This window comes from Gopherus evgoodei, chromosome 14 (assembly GCF_007399415.2).
Source record: "Gopherus evgoodei ecotype Sinaloan lineage chromosome 14, rGopEvg1_v1.p, whole genome shotgun sequence".
NCBI lineage: Eukaryota > Metazoa > Chordata > Testudines > Testudinidae > Gopherus > Gopherus evgoodei.
Window position 1 is genome coordinate 24638027 of NC_044335.1, and position 25016 is coordinate 24663042.

Here is a 25016-nt window from a genome sequence, read left to right on the forward strand (position 1 = left end):
TGTACAAACCAAGTTCCCCTCATGACTTTTCAGCACACACATCCGGGGCAAGCAATATATTATTACCATCTGGCCATCCCTGAATGGTTTGCTATGGACCAATAGCAATTTGGCATGTGAAGATCAATCTTTGGGGCCATTGTCATGCGTGGTGTGATACCATGGAAAAGGAAATTTGCACTGGGTGATAAAGCTTGCTAATGTTCAGGAAGTTATTGTGCTTTTGCATGCATGGGATTCCCAAAATGGATTAGGCCCCATGTGCCTGTGATTCACACCCTCCCCAGAAGGGCTCAGAGTTTATAAACAAAATGGGGTATTTCTGCACGGTGTTCCAAGGGCTTGTTGATCAGCAGGATACAGATTTACAAACATAAATGCAGAGTGTTCTGAGTGGGTCCACGATGCTAGGGTATTTCAGAACTCAGTTCTATTTAATTTAGTGGAAAATGGACTGTTTGCCCAGTAGCACTATGGACAACAATGGTGCCGACATTGCTTCGGTTATCCTGGGACACCCATCTTACTCTCTGCTTCTCTAGCTAAAGAAGCCATTCACAGCCATTGGACAGAAGAAAGGAGTCATTTAACTACCTTGTAGTGGTTGCAGAATGACAGTGGAGTGTGTGTGTGGCCATCCAAAAGGAAGGTGGAGCTGTTTGTGGGATAGGTTGGAAGCAGCAGGAAAAAAATCCTGAATATTGTAGCAACATGTTGTGTTCGGCACAGTATTTGTGAGAGTTAAGGGATAAAACCTTTGTGATGGGTGGGACGCTGAGTCATTTGAGCAGGCAGCAAGGCATCCAATACAAAATACAAATAACCAGAGCAAAATAGTTAGAGATGCCTGTGACACTGGCAGACCAAGTGCCAGCTCATTGAAAGGTCTCCATGCCTCAAAGGAGCCTGGACAAATGCATAGCTGGAATCAGTCTGGCTCACTTGTGTTAGTATTGTTAAAATAGGTAATTGAATTATAAGAATTCAAATGGGTTTAGTGTTTCGATTTTGTTAAATGCTTGTGAGTTACTGAATGCATTAATCTCACTTATAATATCTGCATCCCATATTGTAAGGTAATATCTGAGTGGTTGTATTGTAAGCTTCTCTGAGTATGTAAATCACCAGATAGAAAAGAGACATTAACTAGTGTGAGGTTTTTGTCTCCAACAAAATGTATTACGTCCTGCCCAACAGGAAAAGGTCCATCAATACCAAATGGACTATTGTGGAATGATAAAGTGAACAGAAGATGTTTGTCATCTCCTCCCCAGCCCCGTGAAGATAAGTCATGCAAATAGATTTTTCCCAACCTCTGAGTTTGCAGCTGAGAGCACAAGGGAGGAGGGGGATAAAATCCCCTAACAAGAAGGAACTGTGTCCCTGTGCTGCTTGGACTCTGAGAGCAAGTTTACCAGCAAGAGGTCCCCAGCTGATTAGCCTCAGTCAACCCTAAAGGACATACAAAGCTTGCTTATTAGAGAAGCTTTGATCACCTTTTGAAACTTAAGGTTGTAACTCATTTGGGTATCTATATTTTCTTGTTTAATCTTGTAAATAACTCATTTCCTTTTCCTGTTTAATACGTCATTGTATAGTTTATTATGGTGTTAGCTATAAACATTGCCTTTGGTGTGAGATCTAAGGTGCAGTTCACCTAGAGTAAGTGACTGGTCCTTTGGGACTGGGAGCAACCTGACTATTAATGTGATTCTTGATGTAAGAGACCATCTATCACAAAGGTCTGCTCACCTGGGTGGCAAGATAGATCAGAGTACCCAAGGGGACTCTGTGACTTCATGTTTAGGCTGTTGTAGTTAATGAGGAGTTTACATTTGATAATTGGTTGGTGAAATCCAAGTCTAGAACTCAGCCAATTTAAGGGTTTTGCCCTGTTTCCTGACAGTCTGCCCAGAGGTTGGTACTCACACTCTTGAGTCACTGCGGGCAGCTTTACAGTGCCTATTGCTCTAATTTTGAGTCTCAGGCATGAAATTGTGCAGCTGTACATCCAGCTGCTAGCCTGTGGGTGGGGGGTGGCAGGAATTATTTTTGCACTTGGGTGATGTTTGTGGGCAGTAGAAGTGGAATGTTGTGACAATCCCCATGGCACTGTGTGTCTTTGACTTCATGTATTTGTAAAACCTCATCAACTAGTGAAAACACAATTATTTTCTGTGTAAGGTGCGCCGTTGACTCCTCATGAATGATGTTTTAAAAGTTTTTGTTATTAAATAACCTATAGTGTAACAAACAGAAGTGGACGTTCAACTAAAATGAAACAATGGCTTTTCATTGTGACACAGTATATTTTAAAAATCAATCTGTTCTCTAACTACAAAGAACTTTTTTATTGAACCAGCAGAGATGTGCACTGGTGCAGCTCAGGGCACAACGCGAGAGGGTGGGGGGTTTAAAGGCACAGGTGAGTGTACTTCTGTCCCTTCTGGTTTGTGAGTCTTCTGTTGTGGAGTGCTAAAGCTTGACGTTACCAGAGACAATGGAGGGCTCAAAAGAGCTGCAGTTCTCGGTGCTCTGAGATGGGGTCTGGGAGGGGTGCGGCCTCTGGGAGCAGTACTTCATTCCCAGCTTCCCTAGTCAGTAACCTGCTGTTCAGCGGGGCATTTTGGTTTTGTATTTCCTCCATAAGTTGTCTCTGCATCTCCCTGTCTCTTTGCATATTCTGGCCACAGCAGTGCTTTCCCTGGCAACTGCCACACTGTCCTTTGCCACTGAAATGATCTCCCTGGAAAAGTCTTTGTTAGCTTCCCTCTCAGTGCTCAGATGGTGCTGCCACCTCTCTGCATTTTTCACGTGTTTGAGGGACACTTTGTGGTGATGTCTGCCAACATTTCTTCAGGAGATTTCTAGGTTCTCCCCCTCAGGGTTTGTCATCCATTCTGCTGTTGTTAAGAGCCCCGTTTTTGAGGGTCTGTCCAGTGCAAGTGCCATAGCTGTTGGGGTATTTTAAAAAAATTACAAGTGGTTATTGTTTATATTCTTGGGAGGCTGTGATAGCTTTTTTATTTTAACATACATTTCTGCTTTTACCTCCCCAAGTGTCTTTCCAGTCTTGGGGAACCTGGTAGATGGAAAGTGGTGTGTGCATTGGGATTTTTGTCTGTTGTGCGGCTTTGCCATTGTGCCTTGGAGGTTAGGGGCAGGGCTGCCTGGGGGGTAGGGCAAGTGGGGGGCAATTTGCCCCGGGCCCCACAGGGGCCCCCACAAGAGTTTTTCTAGGCCCCTGGAGCAGGGTCCTTCCCTCGTTCCAAGGGCTCCGGAAAACTCTCGCAGGGCTTCTTCTGCTCCGGGTCTTTGGCGGCAATTCGGTGGCAGGGGGTCCTTCCGCTCTGGGACCCACTGCCAAAGTGCCCCGAAGACCCGAGGCCCCCTGAATCCTCTGGCCAGCCCTGGTTAGGGGTGAGGATGCGATTGTGAATTATGTTTCTGGTCTGGCTTTTCAGTTTTTCTGTGCCTTGGAGGTACTTATGTGGTGTCAGAGGGGTTAGCAGGATGAATACGGGGGGTGGTCTGGAGGGAAAATACCCTTTACATCCCTCTTAGCTGTCCTGACTTTGAATGATGTTACATTGAGGTGGGTGATGAGGAAGCAGAAAATGGCCTTATTCAAAAAAAGAAAGGGCAGATAAGTGAGATACACTGTGAAGTTATTCACAAAGATGGTGACCCCTCCCCCCACCAAAGAAAGTCACAGGAGTGGAAAGGTGCTGTGAGCTGGGGGCTGGGGGTGGGTGGCAGAAAATAATATTTTCGTATTTGACTGGCACATGAAGGGGTATGGTAGGCATGGGGGCTATGTCACACTGCTGGCCATCATCTTGTGGTGGCAAGCAATGTTTTGATAGATGTGGGGGAGGTAGTGACAGTGTTCACCAAGCAGAACAGCTGAGGAAAGGGGAAAGCAAAGTAGGTAGATAGGCACATGCTTTCCTTGGAATGGGCCTAAAAATGGGGTCAGTATTCAAGGCTTTAGCATGAGACACAGGTTGATTTCCCAACCAAAGTAGCTGCTGTATTGGAAAGGTGTACATGGCAGGGGGGCAGACAGACAGGGTGAGTGTCATATTCCAGGTGCAATTCAGACCAGTGAGGGGTTGTATCATGCCTGCTCTGTAACCTTGGGTGCCTCACAATGCTTTGCTGTTGTAGCTCACAACCTGGACTGCTCACAACCAGCCCACCAACATGCGGGTGACACCTTGAGTATCTGTGTGCTAGACAGCTCTGGTTGAGCAGCTCTGACTCTGGCAGACTGTCTGCAGCCCCATTCTGGTTTCCACCAGCCTGGGTTACTATTTGTAGGGTGACCCTAACATGCGCCCAGTCCAAAATTTTCATGTGCTCTGCAATGTCCAGCCCTCTCCTGGACAGTTCCAAGAAATATTGTTTGTTCCTCTAAAGATGCAAAAACACATCACAGCTTATTAACTTAATGGTGGGTAAATACACCCTTCTCTTTAAATACAGCACTGAGTTGGTTTATGGTAAAAATTAAAAATAAAACAAATTATCAAGAAAAATATACGAAGTGAGTTCAAGTGTAAGGAATGAAGATAGAAAGAATTATAAGTAAAATAAAATAAAATATGTTTCTGAAAGTTGTCTAAAATTTAATCTAGCAAGTTTTGGTTCAAGACTTTTGATCAAGATAGCCTTACTCACCCATTGTCTTGTAGCAACAGAGTGACTGACCCTTTCCTCAGTCAGGATCTGTCCCTGGGGCCCAAAGGTGCTGGTGCCTTTGTCTTCATAAGTGCAAGAGATCTTTGCGTAAGCAGGCTTCTCACCTGTAATCAGTTCCAGAGTCTTGAATATCTGCACACACACCCCTTGATTGAAGGACCCATCTTTCTCAGCTTCCAAGAAGTCTGGCTTCTTGTCTGTCTAGTGATAGATGCCAAAGGTGGCTTCTGTTCTTGCTTATATCTCCTAAAGTTCAATGACCTTGTTTCAGGAGGCAAGAAGCCCTCCTCAGCTTGCTGTGCCCACCAGGAAGCTAAGCTAATGCTGTTCTTCCCTTCCTGTGGACTTCCCATCCCCCCTATATGTAAATTGGGCTTCTGTTGTTTTGATTCTGCCATGCTTAATTTACATAGGAGACAGGAAAATAGCTGACCCCCTCCTGTCTGGGTTGGAATTGTTCCTTCCTTTGTTCGCTCATGCACTTTAAAACACAATATCAATGAGTATTCATAATTCCTCCTATACCATTAATACAGACATTTCACAGTGAAATTAATCACCAGTGTGTCATTTAGCTTTCAGAAACGATCTAACTTTATACACTTTTATAATACAGTGATATTATATACAAGCAGTTGGTTAAGTTTCTTATCACTTGTGGTTCAGCCTCCCTGTCTTTATAGACGAGTAAACCTTTGAAATGCATTCTTCTGAAAAGTAAAACCCAGCCCAAGTTTCTCTCTCCTGCTGGGTGTAGATATCATGCTGTTTTCTCCCCCAGTTGTTGGCTTGATGGATCTGTTTACTGCTTATATATAAATTGAGGTAAATACACGTTCCTTTGTTTAGCTTAGGCCCGTTTAGCAAGTCCCCCTGACACACCTGGTTTACACACCCTTTAGTTACACATCCAGTGTATATTCACAACTCTTAATACCCATCATGTACATACATCACACAAGAATGCTAATGGTCAGTGAGTTATTAGTTTTCAAATAATACTTCTCAATGGATATTTTGTACAAAGATTATTACCATAGTGTGTAGAGGGTGAATACAGGTTTGCTTAGTGTCACAGTGGGTTGATGGAGGGAGGCAGGGACCCCAGACTCGGAAAGGCTTCTAGATTACATCTGCACACAATGGCTGCAGCCATGGGGGCACCCGGAACAGAAGCTAGCATGGCAGCATAACATAATAATAACACAATGCATGTTAAACTGTAAACTATTTTTAAAAGTACTTACCAAGGTTCCCTCCATAGGATTAGTCTCAGATCCAGTCTGTGTTTTTGCTGGGGATTTGGGGTTGGTTGCTGTGGGGCAGGAAATAGGCTTGCCTTCTACCTGGCTGACTTTAGAATCCTGAGTCCTGAACAGATCTTGGCTTCCTGGAGAGATGTCTTCACTAGCCTTCTTGCACTCATCCCCAATGAATCTTGCTGGTCATCTCTGGAGGACAGAGGGAAGAAGGTGTCAAGCCAACTCCACAAATGTCTTGGACTGGTTGGTTGTGTAGTTATGTAAAATCCTGTCCAGTTCCTCAAAAAAGGAGCAGGTGACATGTGACCTGCTGGATTTCTTTCCTTTTGTCCCTCATTTTAATGTGGGTACTCCTGAGCTGTTTGTTCTTTATCCAGCACTGTGCAGCATCCCAGTCATAGCCCTTCACACACATCCTCCTAGCTATGTCTACAAAAAGATCTTTATTAAGGGGGCTGACCACAAGAATGTCCTACATAGATGCTTCTCCTCAGATGGCAATGAGCGCTCGGGTCTTGGTGTGGCTCCAAGTGGCTGCTCGAAGTATGTTGTAGGACTTCTGGGACATTATCACAAATGTGGTGATAAACTGGAGTCCAGGAGTGAATGAACAAAATCTGGGTGTGTACCAGTTTATAAAGTGGAGAGGGAACATCTGGTCAACTTGATACGAGAGCAGAGAAGGGCACAGAGGCAAACAAGACTGGTAACCCACAAAGCAGTATGATAGCTACTGGAAGCAGGGGCGACTCCAGGCCCCAGCCTGCCAAGCGCATGCTTGGGGCGGCATGCTCGGGGGGCGCTCTGCCGGTCGCCGGGAGGGCGGCAGGCAGGGTGCCTTCAGCAGCATGCCTGCGGAGGGTCCGCTGGTCCCACGGCTCCTGTGGCCCTCTCGCAGGCGTGCCTGCGGAGGGTCCGTGGGTCCCGTGGCTCCACCGAAGCCTGCGGGAGGTCCACTGGAGCTGTGGGACCGACGAGCGGCAGAGTGCCCTCCGAGGCATGATGCCATGCCTCGGGCGGCGAAATGTCTGGAACTGCCCCTGCCTGGAAGACCACCAGTGCAGTGCTCAGGAGCATTGAATGCACACAGACAATAGGACCAGATTAATTTGCTTTGAAACAGAACTCCAAAGTTTGCGATAAATGTAGAGTCAGTGAGCTACAATGAATTGTGTGGTGTGTATGCAAGCATTTTCAAAGTGGATTAACTCAAAAGCTGTGTCTTAGGCCCCCCAACCTCGGGTACACAAGCCCTTAGTAGAATCCAAAAATGTCTACCATTTATTAGCTGTTGAATGATCAATGTGAATGGAGTCATTCACTTCACAAAAGCTGGGGCTAATTGGAAACTTCTGAGCAGAGAGCGACTGGGTCTTGGAGACTGAACTACCTTAGTTCCAGTAGAAGTTGGTCTCTTCAGGTTGTGGCTGATGCACATTGTTGAGGCAGAGTGAGGGAATTTTTGCACTATTTCTTCCTTAATTGTATCAGAAATGTGGGTAAATAAGAGGACTCTATTCTAGAGGCCAGCGTATTTCAATAGGACAAAAAGCATGACACCATCCCAGGGTAGATTCCAGGTTTGAACACAATCATTATTTGAACTGTGAGAAATTTTAGTTTCCAAGAGTACCTGTGTATCTTATTTATTTAAGGTCAAATGGATTTGTATCCCCTGAGTTTCACATTGAATGAAACCAAAAATTTAAAGCAAAACGAAAATGAAACTCCCATTTTTTGACCTAGTTTAGGGTTGAGCCTCCATATGCTTTCAGGTTTAAGCTATAATCAAGGCAGATTCAGAAGATTCAGTTTATGCTGGCTGAAAGTTTTCCAGAATCTTAGAGAACTTTGCAGTGAAGCCACTATCGCTCAAGTTCTGGGTCTGAAGGTGACATTGCACAGATTTTAGGCCTGATGAGAGTAGGTCCTTGACACTGAGGACATAAGAACAGTAGTACTGGATCAGACCAATAGTCCATCAAGCCCAATAGCCTGTCTTCTCATAGTGGCCAATGTCAGGCGCTTTGGACAGAATGAACATGCCAGGCAATCATTGAGTGATCATTTCCCCCGTTGTCCACTCCCAGCTTCTGGCAATCAGAGGGTAAGGACACCCTGTGTCCTTATCGTATTGGATAATAGGCATTGTCATAGGACCTTTGTCATTACTCCCAGAAGCACCTTCCATTGGACCATGGCAGCCATCCTGCACCAGCGTGCGGTAGTTTAGAATTGAGATCAAGCTTTTGGAAGATGTGCTTTTGTATGGTGGGGGACAAAAAGAACCAGAAACAAATCCTGACCCGTCAAGAGCGGGAGAGAACAAATTCTTCAAAGAAAAAGAAAATATTTTTCCTTTAGGGAAGGAAACACATCAGTGCTTCCTTCTCCTGGCTCTCCTATTTTGCTTTGCCATTGAATCCTAATGAGGTATAACTTTCAAAGAACTGCCTAAGCCTTTCAAAATCAGTTTAATTCTGCGATTCCCAGCATGGAAAACTTAAGCCTACCTCCTCAGCAATTGACCTTGTTCACCTCTTTGCCATTAGAAGTTCAAAACAGTTCGATTCCTCTGGGTGATTCTGCTGCTACTATGGCTCTGCCAACCACTTTAGATTGTGTCCAGGCCTCTGTTGTTGTGAACAGCATTATATTAGTGCCCCTGAGAAGCCAATTTGTTTTTTCCCCCTTTATCTCTTCTCCCTCCCTCCCCTCCCATGCCCCTCTTGAATAAGGTACAGGATATGGTGGGGAAGAGTTAATTTCAGATATCAGCTTAGTGGAACTTCTCTCTGGAGTTAATGGAGGCCAGGAAATATGCTTGACAGAGTGGGTAGCTTCTACATGTTGTGAGACTGAAGAGTCAAAGGGCAGTTTATTAAGGTTTCGCTTTTTGTTTGTAGGGCAAGGAGGGAGCCAATTTGGCACTCAATTTCCTGTTCGTTAGTGCAAGGTAAAGAAGGGGCCAAGGCAAAGATTTGCAACGGGGAGTTAAAAGCATAAACCGTAAGGTTATTTTTAACTTTGTTTATGTTTGTGCACCTCGATTATTGTGATGCCTTTTTAATACATTTAAACCAACCTGAAGATCCACAGGAGGAGCATCTCCAAAGAACTCAGCTAAAAGGAGGAGGAATAAGGGTCCTCCACTGAAGATTCCCTGCAATATTCAGAGTTATGTGGAGAAAAATAAAGCAAGAGAAATCTGAAGTGTGTGTTGGTGTGCATTGAACTCACTGAATGTGAGTTAAGGATCTTGGCTGGTGGGAAGTCTTACCACTGGAGATGAAATTAAAAAAAAAAACAACGAGAAAACAGTAATTAATTAAAAATGGAATAGAAAACTTATCTTTCCCTTTTCTTTCTTTTTGATTTGAAGTGCCAAGGTTAACAGATGGAATGGGAGTGCAGTAGTCATAGCATACCTGAAATTTTAGCAAAACTTTTGAAGTAGTTGGGAAAATTAATTTTAATTGATCTGGTTGTAAGCACTGTTATGTGGGCTAAAAATTGGCTGTAGAACCATAAAGATAAAATTTGAGTTGAGAGAGGTGTCTTGTGAGGCACTACAGAGAGCAGTTATAGGTCTGTGCTAGGAAGACAAGATGATACAGCCTCCGAAAGCATACTGTGTAAGATATACAACATATGTTGGGTAGGCGAGAGGCATACAATCAAAATGTCATTTTTTTTTTAATGTATGTGACATACGCTCTGGGTCTTATTTCAGTAAAATAAAAAAATTATAAAGACTATACCCAATTGCTGCTCTCCATATAGGATGTTTGCTTAATATTTTGATTGAAAGAGGGGGTAAAAAGCAAATGAACTGAATTTTATAAATGACATTCAGGCCAGATTCCCCCACCGATACTGCTGTTTAATAGTCCCTTGCTCCATGACTAGTCCTAGTGGCGTCAGTGGGGCTATTGACAAAGTGAATTACTGCTCAGTATTGGTAAGGGTGACAGAAATTCATCTCTTAGCTGGGAGATGGTATAGAATGTAGTGAAGGCAAAGACCATTAATACAAAGACAGATCCGAAGTGTCAGGAAGTAAAATTAAAGCTTGTGAAATACACCTGGATTCCATGACACACTGCATTGTTCTAGTATGTGTATATGTGTATAGAATGAAGATGACCTGCTGTTCATGTATGGGTGAACAAATCAAGAAAGACTATATGCAAAACTCAGGAAATATTGCAGATGAAAGATGTAGATAAACTTTTCTGCATGACTCAATAATGCTTACATTATAATGCAATCATCTCTATTCAAATTTCAGACAAACTCTTGTATATTTATACATTGGGATAGAAAAATAGAGCACATTGTGGGGAAAAAAATATCCCAGCCTGGCTTGAGAGTTTGTCCACCCATTGTGATACATGCAGCTGCTTGCATGAGCAAAAGTTTTACTGGCTTCTCATTGTCCTGCTCAACAAAGCATTGCATGTATTCCATTTGTTATTGGCTCATTCATAAACGGTTTTCTTCTAATGTAGCCTTCTGTCATTCTAGATCCCTTTCCAGTTCATACTTGTCTTCACAGCACAGCATAATATTGTTGGTAGAAAAATGTTCCATGAAGACTGTGATGTTGCACCCAATAATGCTTTTTAAAAAATGTTATGAATGTAAATATGACATAACTGGAATAGGTTTTGTGCTAGATATGCCATGGGGCTGTCCCTGTGGTACACCTTCACCAGTTTGCTATGTTTCCTTTGTTCAGTTGATTGGCAGCTCCTGTAGTTATCCACCCTGACAGTTACAAGTTGTTTCTAAAACATCCTTAAAGGCGGGAGTGGTCATTTCTGGTTTTCAGGGGCACCCTAGGGGGCACTTTCTGTGGCACTCCTGGATCCACTGTTGTGGATTTCAGATAATCCACACAGACTATCCTTTTCTAAAGCTTCTGGGAGTTCCCCTCTCCAGTCAGCATGCCCAACTGACTGGTTGTGATGCCATGAGTCTCCTGACCCATGCGTTGGTCTCCAATTTCTGCCAAGTTCTCCACTAGTTTCTGAGGGAGCACAGACTGCCTGGATGAGCTTGGGTCCATATATTTTCATGACAGTTTTGCATGGCTGATATACAGCATTTTCCCCCCCTCCTAGTTTCTCCTACAGTGAAGCTGTTGTACCAAGATGGGGCCAGCAGGAGTATTCTTATTCAGATTAAAACCATGCGAACAGCTAAATAATATTCATGGCTTCAACCTTGTCTCCCTTCATGTAGCTACTCAGGAAAATGTGTTCCATCTTGCTGTAAATACCAATATGTGAGACAGCTCTTAACCACTAAATCCCAAGCAAAAATTTACATATAGAGATTTATTTTCTTCACTCCACATTACCTAGTTGCCAAAGCTATTTCTCTGCTAGAGTAGAGCAGAAACAAACGTGGCTTGCTTGCTGGGAAAGGCAGTTTGGGAGGGTTTATTTGCTATTCATACAACAATAAAATAAGGATTTTTACTGTGGCATGAGAAGGAGGTTCTCCTCCTCCTATTTATGACAAGGGTGTGTTTGCGGGTTTGGTTTGGTTTTCTTTGTCTTCCCTTCTCTTACTTAAAGCTGAATTTGAATGGATTGGGTTTGCAGTGGTTTTCAAACTCTTTGCAGCCAGCAAGCCTATACTTCAGGGTATTATCCTTAGATGGGAAGTATGTAGGTATAAATTTGTAAAAAAATTGAAAAATGGGGTTGGGAAATTACACAGTCTATTTCAATCCTTCACTTGCTCTGAACAGCTTATTTTCAATCTTTCTTATGGGAAGGAGAACCCAAATATGGCACAGCTTGATGGTATAACTTGAGAGGCAGCTGTACAAACAGCAAACAGAATTATTGTTTTGAGCAGACAGTGCCAGGAAATTATCACTTCTATGCACTTGACTATTCCATCGTCCTGGGAAAAACTCAGCATCAGAACATAATTGTACATGAAGCATTTGTAGATGTTCAACCAGTCAGATTACTTGATGATTAGCAAAATATGCCTAATCTTGCATATTTCAGTCATGGATGCTAGAGATGCCAGTGTTTCATTTTCAGCCTGTGCGTCTGGAAAGGGAAACCTCATTTATCTGAAAGAAACTAGAGCAGGACAAAAGGTTAATGTGAAAATGAGTTTTGGGATAACAGATATCAGTGTGGCAGGCAGTATTATGGTCCAAAGAATGGAGTTCCAGACTGAATCAGGCAAACTGTGCTCTATTTCTAGCTCTACCATGGACTTGCTGTGTGAATTTTGGGTAAAGGTTGGGTTTTTACAACAATTTCCACAGGGGCAAAATGGGGATAGTGGTGCTCACCAACCTCAGCAAAGTCCTTTGTCTACAGATGGAAGATGCTGTATGGCCCTGATTCAGTCAAAGCACTTAATGCTTTGCTGGATAGCAATGGACTTGGGCTTAAATGCTTTGTTTAGTTGGGGTCTCCTACAGATTATCTTTATTGCTAGCAAGGAAAGCTGTGATACATTTAATCAGATGAAATATGACCAAACCCCACACAATTTGTGTTCATTAAAGATCTCCACAGCACTATTTTGGGGGAAAATAGGGGACCTGGCCAAATTCCAATGAGGAATAATTGTGTTCTTCCTATTGAAAAATCCACTGTAGTTGTAACTTTTATGTGACCAAATCTGATGTGTGGTCTTGCTGTACTGTACTGGGCTTGATTCTGTGAGGTGCTGAGTGGTGATGAAGGTGTTCTGTACCTTCCAGAGTTGTGCTGTTAAACAAATGCCTCTTTCTGCCTCATGAGGAAACTGCATTTCAGTGATGGGTAGAGGGATTCATTCCTGTGTCATTTTTAAACCAGTTTGTAAAGTTCACTGGAATCCCTCTAGGAATGAGAGATTCTTTTTCTGACTCAAAATTTGTCACTCTTGGGGATTGTCTCTTAGAGGCCAGGAGTGGGACATGGGGATTGCCTCACCCGACCATTTTGTGTGACAGCCCATTTCGTACAAGTAAAGGGAACTCTGGCAAAGTGGGCTGATGTTTTAATTCATTTTATAAAATATGCATTATGGGCTTGATGGACTGTGGCTTTACCGGGCATTGCTGTATCATGGGATGTCTAGAGGGACACTTGCCTAGGGGCAGTAGCTGGAGTGATGCTGCCTACTGTGATTGCCTGTAAGGAGAATGTGCCCAGGGACTATGGGGGAGTGGAGGCAGGCAGCCTCTTCCCACTTTAAAGGAGCACAGTCACTGTGTCAGCCCCTGGCTGTTGCAGGAAAAGGGTGGGGTGTCTCTGCTCTACCCCTTTTGGAGTGACTAGCATTGCTCAGAGCACAAGGGGGGCAGGGGAGGGGAAGGGCTCCCTGCATCCTCTTCCCATGCTGTGAAAGAGGTCAGAATTTAACTCTATGAATGGAGGTGAAGTAAATAAGAGTTTGTCTACATTAACATTGAGTGCATGGCAAGTTGGGATGTGTGTCTACCCTGCACTAGCCTTCCAGGGGACTAACTGTCCATGTGCACCCTGCTGACACTCGTTAACAGTTTGTTAATGCACTTGGAGCCAGTCTTTTTTGAAATGGCGCTAGATCAGTGGTTCTGAACCCACAGCCCAATCAGCAAACAGCAGTGGCTCATGTGACATCCATGTACTAGATCAAAGCTCACAAATTAACTGTTAATGTATGTCAGCAGGGTGCACATGGACAGTTAGGGCACAGCAGGCTAGAATGGTGTAGATTTACACCCCACCTTGTCGTGGACTAATTGTTCATGCAGACAAGCACTCAATATTTGCCTGCCTTAGAAGAATATAGGGCTGAGCCCTACCCCTACCACTCCAGGAATGGAACCTGTGGCTACAGGACCTTGATGTTTGTTAAATCTGATGCGTAGTCCACACCCAGAGCCTTTTGATATCTTACTGGTTATTTATAATCCCCTCTCCCTCAGTGGGTACACTTCACTCGTTATGATACTAGCCGTGAGGACCTGAGTGTTAAATGTTAGGAGGTGGTGTTATGGTGAAGAGAGTGATGCTATGGGGAGCACAAGGACAGAAGTTATATACAGGAGGAGGTGAGAGCCCAACAAAGAAAATGACACTTATAGCAAAGTGGTGTTAAAATATAATAGGTATGAAATGTGTGTGCATGAGTGTGTACTCTACAGAAAGTTAGGAGGAGAGCTATAATTATCTGCTAAAACTGTTACTTAGCCAGGATGAGATGTGGAATGTATAGCCAAAAGATGTAAAATTCATACAACAAATCAGTATCACAAAAGTTGTGGATCTGTCTCATTAGTTTGTAATCGTTCTTTGCTGTTGAGTTGCAGCTAGCAATTATATTATTTGTTTGCCTAAATCTACTTGATTTTCCTCTCTGCATTACTTTAATCTCCTCCAAAGAGTTTAATAGTCTGTGTCCTGGTGTTTCACCAAGAAAGTGAAGTGTGGAGAAAAGCCCTGAGTGAGAATCTGTCTAGCAGATGTGAGTAGGTTTTCATTTCTTAATTCAATGTCAGGCTGATGAAGGGTGTTGCAAACAGAAGCTTTCTCTTTTAATCTGGAGAACAGGTAGTGCACAGGCATTGCTTCACAGATATTCCTCATTCTACTGTGCTAATGTGCCTTGATCCCGGCCTTTAGGGGGATGTCACTAGGGAAGGAAGGGTAAATCAGACTCCAGGGCCTAGTCTATTCTCCTGAGATCAGCTAGGGACCAGCTAGTGCTAATTGTGGTGGTGGTCTTTGGGGTGTGGATAACTGTGGATTCGGAACTGATCTAAATCTCCTGGAGTGTGTTCAGTTTTATCTAGCATCTTGTGATAGCACCCCTGCCAAGCCTATTGCTGCCCACTGTGCTGAGGGTCCAGCCTGTAAGAGGAAAGGGAAAGCAGCCCTTTGGGAAATAACTAGTGCTTTTGGGTGGTCTACCATGAAACCTGAAGTTCATTTTGTTCTTAGGAGTGCTTTTCAATGTTGCAAACTCAGCTCAAGTTCTCCAAAAGTGTTGCTAAAGTTCTGGAGTCTTGTGAGATACCCAGCCTGGTTCGTATGCCAGTGTTAACTCTATGACAAAATATATGGATTCATCTGGTTTCATTGTGAATTAGATGAAGCTCTGAAGTTTTGCCTGCCTCCCACACTTGAGTTTATGGTTTCATTGGAACCTGAAATTTGAGTTGAAGGGGGATGTGCAGACAAACTGAATTCAAAGGAAATTCCCCACAAAAGTGATACCACAGAGTTTCATTCAGAGATCTTCAGGAGTCACTTACACCGTTAAATCATGCCACAAGTTAGAGTATGCCCAAGAAATGCTGCATTCCCAATACAGTGGCACGTCTAACTTCATGCAAAAGAAAGGAACTATATTTTGTCACCTTCAAGTTCAAGGATTTTTCTCTCAATCTTCCAAAACTCAATTTATTTTTATTTATTTATATTTGGGGGATGTCACGTAGGGATTGGCTTATAGGATTTATTACAGCATGGAATGGAATATGTGAAGCAAGATTAACAATCAATAGGCTTATTGTTGACTAGGGTCTTCTCAGTTAAGAAGTTTTGCAGAACTTAGGTGAGTTGGCAAGATATAGGTTGTCCTATGTAGAAGGAAGGCTTGGCTAGTTTTTGCAGTCCCTGTGCAACGTAGCACACGTAACTCCATCCAGCTCTCCGCCACTGATATCCAGGTCCCCAAATCTACATGCTTATGACATATGTACCATAAAAAGTCTCCTACCTACATGAACCCAGGCTTACGCTGTGAAAACCTTCCTACTCACCTGCCTCTAAGACTTTGTGGACACTGACCACATTGCATGGAATGAGAAGCCATGGAGAGGCACTAAAGCATGTAGCATAAGAAAGGGCTTGGGGAAATTATTGATAGTTGTAGTCTGTGAGCACTGGAGTCAGATGTGACCACAAGCTTGGAAGTGAGGGGAGTGCTCTGCCTGGCAGAGGATAGCTGTGTTGGTGCTGGGCCCTGGAGGGCCCTGCACCTTCATAACTCACATAGCTAAGGTTGCCAATTATCCTTCTGGCAAGATAGAGTTGATTCCGATAGGGAAAAGATTGCACCTGCAGTTGGAAGCAGCAGCATCGTGCAGTTCTCTGGTCAGAAGGGTCTCAGAATGAGAGACACCTTTATTTAAATAGAGAGAGAGAGAGAAGCTATGACTGTTGTGCAGTTCACTTTGGGCTTGTCTACACTGTGGTTTTAAACTGGATCAAAATTTGAAAACACTTGCATACACACAATCCAATCTATCACCGTCTGCTAACTCCATGTTTATCATGAACTCTGCAATCCTCTTTTAAAGTGGACTACATATGCTCGGAATTGAATTAGTTTGATCTATTGTTCATGTGGACACAATTGCTGTGCACCCCTTTTTGCATGTTTCCACTTGCTATCCCACAGTGTTTGCAAATTGACCCATTGCTGGCCTGTGTGTTTACCTGTGGGCCCTCTGAGCTCTTGTGTTGAGTTCCCAGGATGACCTTCCCCCCATTTAAAAGCTGACACGGAGCCAGATTTTGTCCATTTGCTTCTGGATCCCAGCGTATTGGCATTCTTGCAATACAAGTGCAAACCCACAACATGCTTTGCACAGATGCTTGGAGCAATGCTGAAGCCCTGGATCTCATCACTATCTAGAGAGAGGCATTGGTCCAGGAAGCTTCTGTGGCCAGCCACTGAAATAAAGACCCCTTTGTGGACATTGCAAAGCAGATGCCTGCAAGGTATCATGACTGGGATGCCAACCAATGCCCAGTAAAGAGCAAGCAGCTCAGGGGAAAGTACATTGAAATACGGGGGAAAAGGAGACAATCTGGCTTGGGACATGTGACCTGTATATTTTTTGGATAAGATTCTCCACAATTATAGCACACCCCATCCAAGACACCAGTCAGAGCCTGCACACAACAAAGCAAAATGCCCTAGAATACCCCGAGAATTCTGTGCCCTCAGTTCTCAGCAAACTACTGCAGTGTGTTCACACAATGCAAATTGAAAATAGAACAGGTGTTCCATGCACATCCTTTTGGGGTGAATTGTGTACTGCAAATTACCTGATGCATATCAAAAAACTTTGGAATAACTGCCCCCCCCATGAAGATATACTCTTCATATGACATCATTAGTGATTTCCTTAGTGTCATTTTCATGTTTCAGTGTTTCTGTTTCCATCAGCTTAATGGCAGGCTACCTGCAGGTGTGTCTGTTTCTCTGTGTGTTGGAGGTATCCAATTTCCAGAGGGGACTGTGGAGGTGAGTCCAGCATTCAGTGCTGGGAGAGGTGTGTGAATGTGTGAGCTAACGAGCTGTTCTATCTGAATTAAAAGGTTGCTTTTTTCCTGTCTGATGCTAGCAGAGTGTGATAGTGAAAGAACTGACACCCTGACAGTCATCAGAGGATCTTTATTCCCTATGCCCCTTCTACAGGGAGTCCATCACCACAACTATTCCACCAGTGCCTCTGCATGTACAATGATATTAAAAACAGTGTATGAACTAGTCCAGTTTCCAGTGTCTTGACTCTTGGTACACATGAGAGGAGTATTTTCAAAAACAGCTACAAGTCAGGAATTGGTTTATTTTCCCCCAACTCAGTAAAGTGAAAGGAAGTCCCTGGAACTTGAGTTTGGATCCTGGCAAGGTCATGTGTGGTAGTCTCCCTAGTCCCAACTCCTCAATTGTCCATGTCACAAGATGATGTCACTCTTGGGGCATTAATAAAAATTTGCTCCTCACTTTCAGTTCAGTGGTGCTCTCGGAAGTCAAGGAGTCTGTTGTCTTAGTGGGGAACAGAAGGGTTGACTGGGCTGTATTTAAAAAAAAATATGCACATAAAACTTTCAGGAGACATGGGGCATAGTTAATGGATTTACATGGTTCAAATGTGCTACAGCTTCTCAGAAATTGTTACACCGGCTGCCAGTTAAACAGCAGAACTATTTTAAAATATGTACTATGTATCTACAAAACAATGTTTCATTTAAGGCGGTGATATTTAACAGCTCTGTTTACTGGTTTGCATTTCTGTGTTCAGGAACCGCACTTTGGTGGGAAGCTTAAGATCCTAACAGTTGATATTTAATATGTTTTGAGAAAATATATGCCTTGTAAAATTCTGTTTTCTGGGTTTGTTTAATGTTGTTTAACAAAGGAATTGAAATATAGCACTGGTAATTTTTAGTAAAGGCTAGATGAGTAGAATTTGTGACTGGGCAGGTACATTTTCATGACTGTTTTGCAGAGCTTGTTTGAAAGAGTTCACTGTGTTTTGGTTTTCAGGTAAACTACTAGGTGAAATCCCTAAATCTGATTGTGATGGGTCACAGAAACTCCCTTGGAGCTGCCAACTAATGTGCCAAGACTACTTCTGTCCCTGCTTTCCCTGCTGGCTTGGGACTCCAGCACCCTATCTTGTTGAGCCAGAAACACCAGTCCGTTCCAACACAGACCCAGGGTCTGAACCACGTGCCCCAAAACTGCAGACTTAACTGAAAGCAACTTAAGAAGTGTTCCTGCCCTTAACACTCAGATGCCCAACTCCCATTGGGAGTCCAAACCCCAAATAAATCTGTTTTATTCTGTATAAAGCTTATACAGGGTGAACTCATAAATTGGCCACCCTCTATAACACTGATAGAGAGATATGCACAGCTGTTTGCTCCCCCAGGTACTAATCACTTACTCTGGGTTTACTAATAAATAAAAGTGATTTTATTAAGTATAAAAAGTAGGATTTAAGTGGTTCCAAGTAATAACAGACAGAACAAAGTAAGTCACCAAGCAAAATAAAGTAAAAACATGCAAGTCTAAGCCTAATACATTAAGAAACTGTTTACAGGTAAAATCTCACCCGCAGAGATGTTCCAATAAGCTTCTTTCACAGACTATACTGCTTCCTAGTTTGGGCCCAATTCTTTCCCTGGTACAGTCCTTGTTTGTTCCAGGAGACATCTTAGTTGGAAAGCAGGGGTGTTCTCATGACTGGCAGCCCCTTTGTTCTGTTCCACCTCCTTTTATAGCTTTGGCACAAAGCAGGAATCTTTTGTCTCTCTGGGTCCCACCCCTCCTTCTAAATGGAAAAGCACCAGTTTTAACATGGATTCCAGTATCAGGTGACATGTTCACATGTCCTGTGATACCCCAGCCTCCATTCTTCCAGGATTGGCCTGCACGTACCCAGGAAGGTTTGCTAGTAAACAGCCATTTACAGGTCATGGATTCTGAAGCACCCTTAATGGCTTCCACATAATATGTTTACATCAGTAATACAAGTTTAAATCTTATTCTCCTAACTCCAGACATAGAAATAATACATGCAAACAAATGGGATGAGCACACTCAGTAGATCATAAGCTTTGTAATGATACCTTACAAGAGACTTTTTGCATAAAGCATATTCCAGTTACATCATATTCACACTCATAAGTGTATTTCTATAAAACATTATGGAGTGCAACGTCACGCCTTGGGTCATGGCTTGACTCTGGCTTGTACCTTCCATCCCTGGGGGGTTCTGGGTCTGAGCCCCAGGTTATTGAGATTTGTGTATAGACAGAAGGGAGTTTGAACCCTGGGCTTGCATTGCAGTGTAGACATACACAGTGTGTGTTCCAAGCTTTGTACGTGACAAAGTGGATTTGTTTAGATAAATAGAAGTGTACATGTACAGGGAGCTGCTACTTGGTTCCAAGGGACAGCACTAAGGTTCTAAGGCAATGGGAAGATGGATTATAAAGAATAGCGCACAATAGCATCTAATTTGATTATACTATACAGAGGAAAACCTTGAATTTTAATTGAAAGCCTACAGATATATCAAGAAAGCACACCACTCATGGGGTCACCGATGATGAAGTCAGATTGCAGGAAAGCATCAAATGTTCCATCATAAGTCAGCATGTTATGTTTTAAAGCTAGGAATGATAATACTTGCTGTTTCTGTAGCACTTAGTGTTTGAAGGATGGTGCAGACATTAACTAATCTTCACAAAAGTTGTGTGTCATAAGTGGAATAAAAGTGAAAATGCTTTGTACATTCTAAGTAGTTGTACAGTTTGTAAACAGATTTGGCGTTGTTTGCATGAAATGCATTATAGAAAAGTAAGATAACGTTATAGCCTATCTTCTGTTTGCAACACGAACCCATCACATGTCACACACTTTGAAGTCTCTGATCAGGAAACACCCATGACTGCAATAGCAGGAAGCTGCATGTCATGAGTGAGGTATGCTTCCGAGTTGTATGAGGATAGCCTATTACTGGAGTAGAAGGATAGGCTGCTGGTGAGGACTGATGTATGCTGGCAGAGCTGTGTAGAGGACCAGGACTGGAACAGAAACTACAGGTGAGATGGAAGATTCTCTGGCATAGCAGCGTAGAGAGCTGAGACTCCAGTTGCAGGAGATTTGAGGTGCAGTAGTAGAGCCATGTGGAAAAGTTGTTGTGCAGTGCCTTCCAGCATTATGTCGGACTCTGCTTTAGTGCTAGCATTCTGTCGCTTACTTTAAAAGACAGAAGTCACATTTCCTAGGACTGAAAAGTTGCTGATCTGCCTGAGATGAGAGAGGAGTTGTGTCTCATTCAAATCAAACAGAGCCTTGTTTTCAGAGTTACATTTACCTCACTGCTCACCATTGAGTTTGCTGCTTAAATATCAATATTTAGCCATGATATAATCCTATTCACCCATTGATCTTGAACATTTTAAAAGGTGTGGATCATAATCCCCATTTTACAAATGACAAAACTGAGGTATAAAGAGAAGTGACTTTCCCAGGGTCCCACAACAAATCTGTAGCAGAACTGTGAATAGAAACTGGGCCCTCTGGTTCTCAGTTTCATGCCTTATATGCATTTCTAACCCACCCTCATAATTCAAGGTTCTTAGTGTAGAAAGCAGAGAAGGATTTAAACCTAACTCAACTGACAATAGGTAGGCAGATGTCGAGCCATATCTACTGATGCTATTATATTTACTTATCATTCAAATAATGTTACCTACAAATTGTGCCCATAGCTCGCCTCTGCAGAAACATATTTGCATTGCTATTACCCTGTACTCCCTCTCTGTCTTCAATTTGTTGGGGCAGGGATTGGTTCCTCTGTATGTTTATACAGAGCTTTGCACAATGCGGCCTTTCCCCTGTGGGTCCTTTAGGTCCTACAGTAATACCAAGAATAATCCCCTTTCCCCACCCCACCCCGAAAAGCTCACACTTCTGAGAAACTTCAGATTCTGATCTGGATCAAAACTTTTTTTGGTAGGGCTTCTCTATCTAATTTGCCTGAACTGCAACCCTGAATCTGAAACAGGCCCTCCCTCTTGAATGCTGCTTACTCCCTACCAAAACTGTGGTGAATGTTGGATTCAACTCTGAATCAGGTTCCAGACTTCACAAGTTGAGTTCCTATGTAGTTTGTATGCCCCCCATGCAAGTCTTCTGCGCAGAATCTAATGAGCAGAATCTGACTTGTAAAGTTCCATAACTTACTTTTTGACTAAAATATTGCTGGCGTTTCATTTGCCTTAAGTATCTGATTTCTTTTGTTGTTTTGTTAATTTTAAAAAATGAAGATTGACGGATTATTGATGAGTAGCCTCTTCTGTTTATCCATAGATGAAGGACAGTTGTAGTGCAAGATTCCTCCACTTCTCCTCTGTGGTCTCCCTTCTAATGTTATTGAAAATCAATACCATCTGATGGAAATGTGATGGTCTGTGGGAATTGAATTGTTGCACTCAGTCAGTCTGCTAAGATCTGTACTGAGCCAACTAACTGAATTCACATAGGATACTGGCTGGCCATCATATGGGCATGATTTTCAGTGACCTAGAGCTAGAAATTTCCTGATCCCTGAACTCCTACCCAGCCCCTCAAGACCATTCTAAAAATGCTGTTTCTACATTTTATTAGTACAAACAGAGCATGCAGGTTCCAAGAGGTTAACAGTCTCTCCTGCTCATAGAAAGAACAGGAGTAGTTGTGGCACCTTAGAGACTAACAAATTTATTTAAGCATAAGCTTTTGTGGGCTAAAACCCACTTCATCGGATGCATGCACTGAAAATACAGTAGGTAGATATATATACGCAGAGAACATGAAACAGTGGGTGTTACCATACACACTATAACGAGAGTGATCAGTTAAGGTGAGCTATTACCGGCAGGAGAGGAAAAAAAACCTTTTTGTAGTGGTAATCAAAATGGCCCATTTCCAGCAGAAGAAGGTGTGAGGAACCGTGGGGGGGGGGGGGGGAATAAACATGGGGAAATAGTTTTACTTTGTGTAATGACCCATCCACTCCCAGTCTTTATTCATGCCTAATTTAATGGTGTCCAATTTTCAAATTAATTCCAATTCAGCAGTCTCTTGTTGGAGTCTGTTTTTGAAGTTTTTTTGTTGCTTGTGACTCAAAACTAAACACTGAATGAATACATTTTATTTTTTTAAATTTGCCTCATCTGTAGCAGAGTCAGGGCTATGATCTTTTCCTTAGAACCTAACTATGTTTTACCTAAAGTTCTCTTCTTCTCCCTCTTTGAAAATGTTTTGTTAAGGCAGCTGCAATTGTTCCCTCTGCGCTGCCCCCAAAGGTGAATAAAGTGTTCTGCTTCCACGTGTTTGTGGTTTTTTTAATGACCTTTGTCCTGATATCTGACTCTGTATAGCCAGCTGCTGAGAAGTAGCAACAAATTAAATTGCAATGTACAGTTCCTTGGGAAAATAGTGAGTTTAAATTGAAAATACCGACAAGCTGATTTAATAGAGCTGCTTTTGAGGGTGCCACTCTCCTCAGTTCTTGCTGCTCTATATCATTATGGACCCTGGTGGAATTCACTCGTTTTCTCTGTAATCCAACCTATTCTCTGTCTTTTGTGATTTGTCTCTGTCTAAATAAAAGTGTTGTTTACTGCTCTTGCATGGTGCCAGTAAGAATTGGTCTCTGTCTGTTTTCAAGCCTGTTACAAGATATTCCTTTTTAAACATTATATATTTGTTTTTTCTTCAAAATGCAACATTTTTCTCCTGTCATAATACAAGGGACTTAGAATTTTCAAAGCCTTTTTCTGGCAAATCCAGGAATTAGATTCTCGTGAAGACCTTCATAAAACATTGAAGACTTGCTATATTAACATACATTGATTTATTCATAGTGTTTCATTACAAATAAGCAAGAATCCTGTAATATCAGGAAAGGTTAGAGGAGCAGTAGAGTACAGTATATTATATTGACAGTTCAGTTGAAACTGAGTCACCGTTGGATTGAATTTGAAACATAGGGAAGGAATCAGCTGGTAAATAAGTCATGAGTTTTACCTCCAATGTCTTTATATCCACAGACTTGCCACTGGTAGGCATAATGGAACTCAGACAGAATTTCAAAGGTGTGCTTTGGGCTTGTATTTCTCTAAAGGTGTGTTATCACTAGCAATATATGTACTCATGAATATCTGTCTGGATCCATACCTTTCTGCCAACACTCTGAGGTGGAAATCAGGGACAGCACTCATACACAAACCCTCTAAACCAAGGACAAAGCCAGAAAAAAAAATCAGTCTGAAACAGTCTCAAAAACACAGGCAAAGAGAGGAGGGAATTTGTGTAATGCCTTCACGGTATTTATTTCATGTTCTTAAAAGAATATTCTCTCTGGGTCAAGAATTCTTTCTGTTTTAGAACCTGATCCAAAGCCAATTGAAGTCAATAGAAGGACTCCCATTAACTTCAACTGGCTTTCGATCAGGCTACTAGCTGGCAGGAAAAATAATTTATGGGAAATTTTCCCACAAGTCTTTTCACATGACAGGGAGAAGGGTGAGGGGAAGGAATTACACCAGAAATATTCATGAAAATCCTGCTGTCGACTTTAATTTGGCCGAAGAAATTAACAGATTTCTTTAAAAAAAAAAAAAGTTGTTCATCCACTTCTTAAATCAGTTTATGCTGCACTCTGAGCCTGTTGGTGTAATGGAAGTGAAAAATGAGACCCTCTATTAAGTGAAACTTTGGATGAAAGATCATGCTTGGATCTCCAGCGTCCAAGTAGAAACCCATTCACGGAAGATAATGAAACTGGATCTGTTTTTTTGCCTGACAATCCTGATGTCAGCACAACCACTCTGACTCTATCTGTTCTTTATTTGCAGATTACATACAAAGCTGTTGGGTCCTTGGATCCCAGTGCTGACTTGTCCAGCCAGAGGGGAAAGATCTTCAAACTAAGAAATGAAACTCACCACCTTTTTGTAGGGTTATATCCAGGGACTACCTATTCGTTCACCATCAAAGCCAGCACAGTGAAGGGCTTTGGACCTCCCATCACAACACGTATCGCAACTAAAATTTCAGGTACGGCACTGAGGGAGAAGGGAAGAGGCCTGGCCTTGGTTTGTCCTTTGTAGAGCCAAAGTGAGCAAACTAATAAAGCAGGAAAAAACAACTTGGCATAGTATCTCTGTCTGCAGGATAAGATACATCCATAAAGGGTTGTTAGCTTGGATGAAGAATATATATGATCTGCAGTCTGTGTAAATACAGGATGGAAATCTTTGAAGAAAAGCCCCAGTGATCAAAGATCGTTCTAACAAGTTTCAGCAAAGAAAAGAATTCAAGAAGCAGTGACTATTGTCCCACAGGTTCTAATAGATAAGTTATAGAAGTGTGGACTCTTAAAGGGTTCATTTCTAATTACTTGCCTATCCATCTGGACCCAGGCAACATGGTTTTGGGCATCCCAGGTCCAAGTGCCTGATCAATGCCTGATCAATGCCTATAACTGCATATTACTGTATGGGTGTGTTGAGTGCTTCGGCATTTTAAAGTAAGTTTGGAGCAACTGTGTAAATACTATTTGTCTTTTGGATGTAATAAGGGAATTTATGGTTGTATCCCATATTAATAATGATGATAATTTCAATACTATACAAACTCTGTGGGGCAAATTTTTAAAGTGGGCTCCCCCCAGCATCCACATTTGATGGGTGTGTGTGAAAATAGTACCTCATAATAAATATCTGATTTGTGGATGCGGAC

At 42.5% G+C, this 25016-nt stretch overlaps 1 protein-coding gene across 6 annotated transcripts in view; it reads left to right on the forward strand.

Annotated features, from left to right (window-relative positions):
- The window catches only part of PTPRT (protein tyrosine phosphatase receptor type T), a 739839-nt gene that overhangs the window by 534035 nt on the left and 180788 nt on the right, over positions 1-25016 (forward strand). For all 6 annotated transcript variants that reach the window (XM_030533365.1, XM_030533367.1, XM_030533369.1 and 3 more), the window contains exon 10: positions 24131-24332. In XM_030533365.1, the coding sequence (XP_030389225.1) occupies positions 24131-24332 (202 nt within the window). The remainder of the gene's footprint in view (positions 1-24130; positions 24333-25016) is intronic.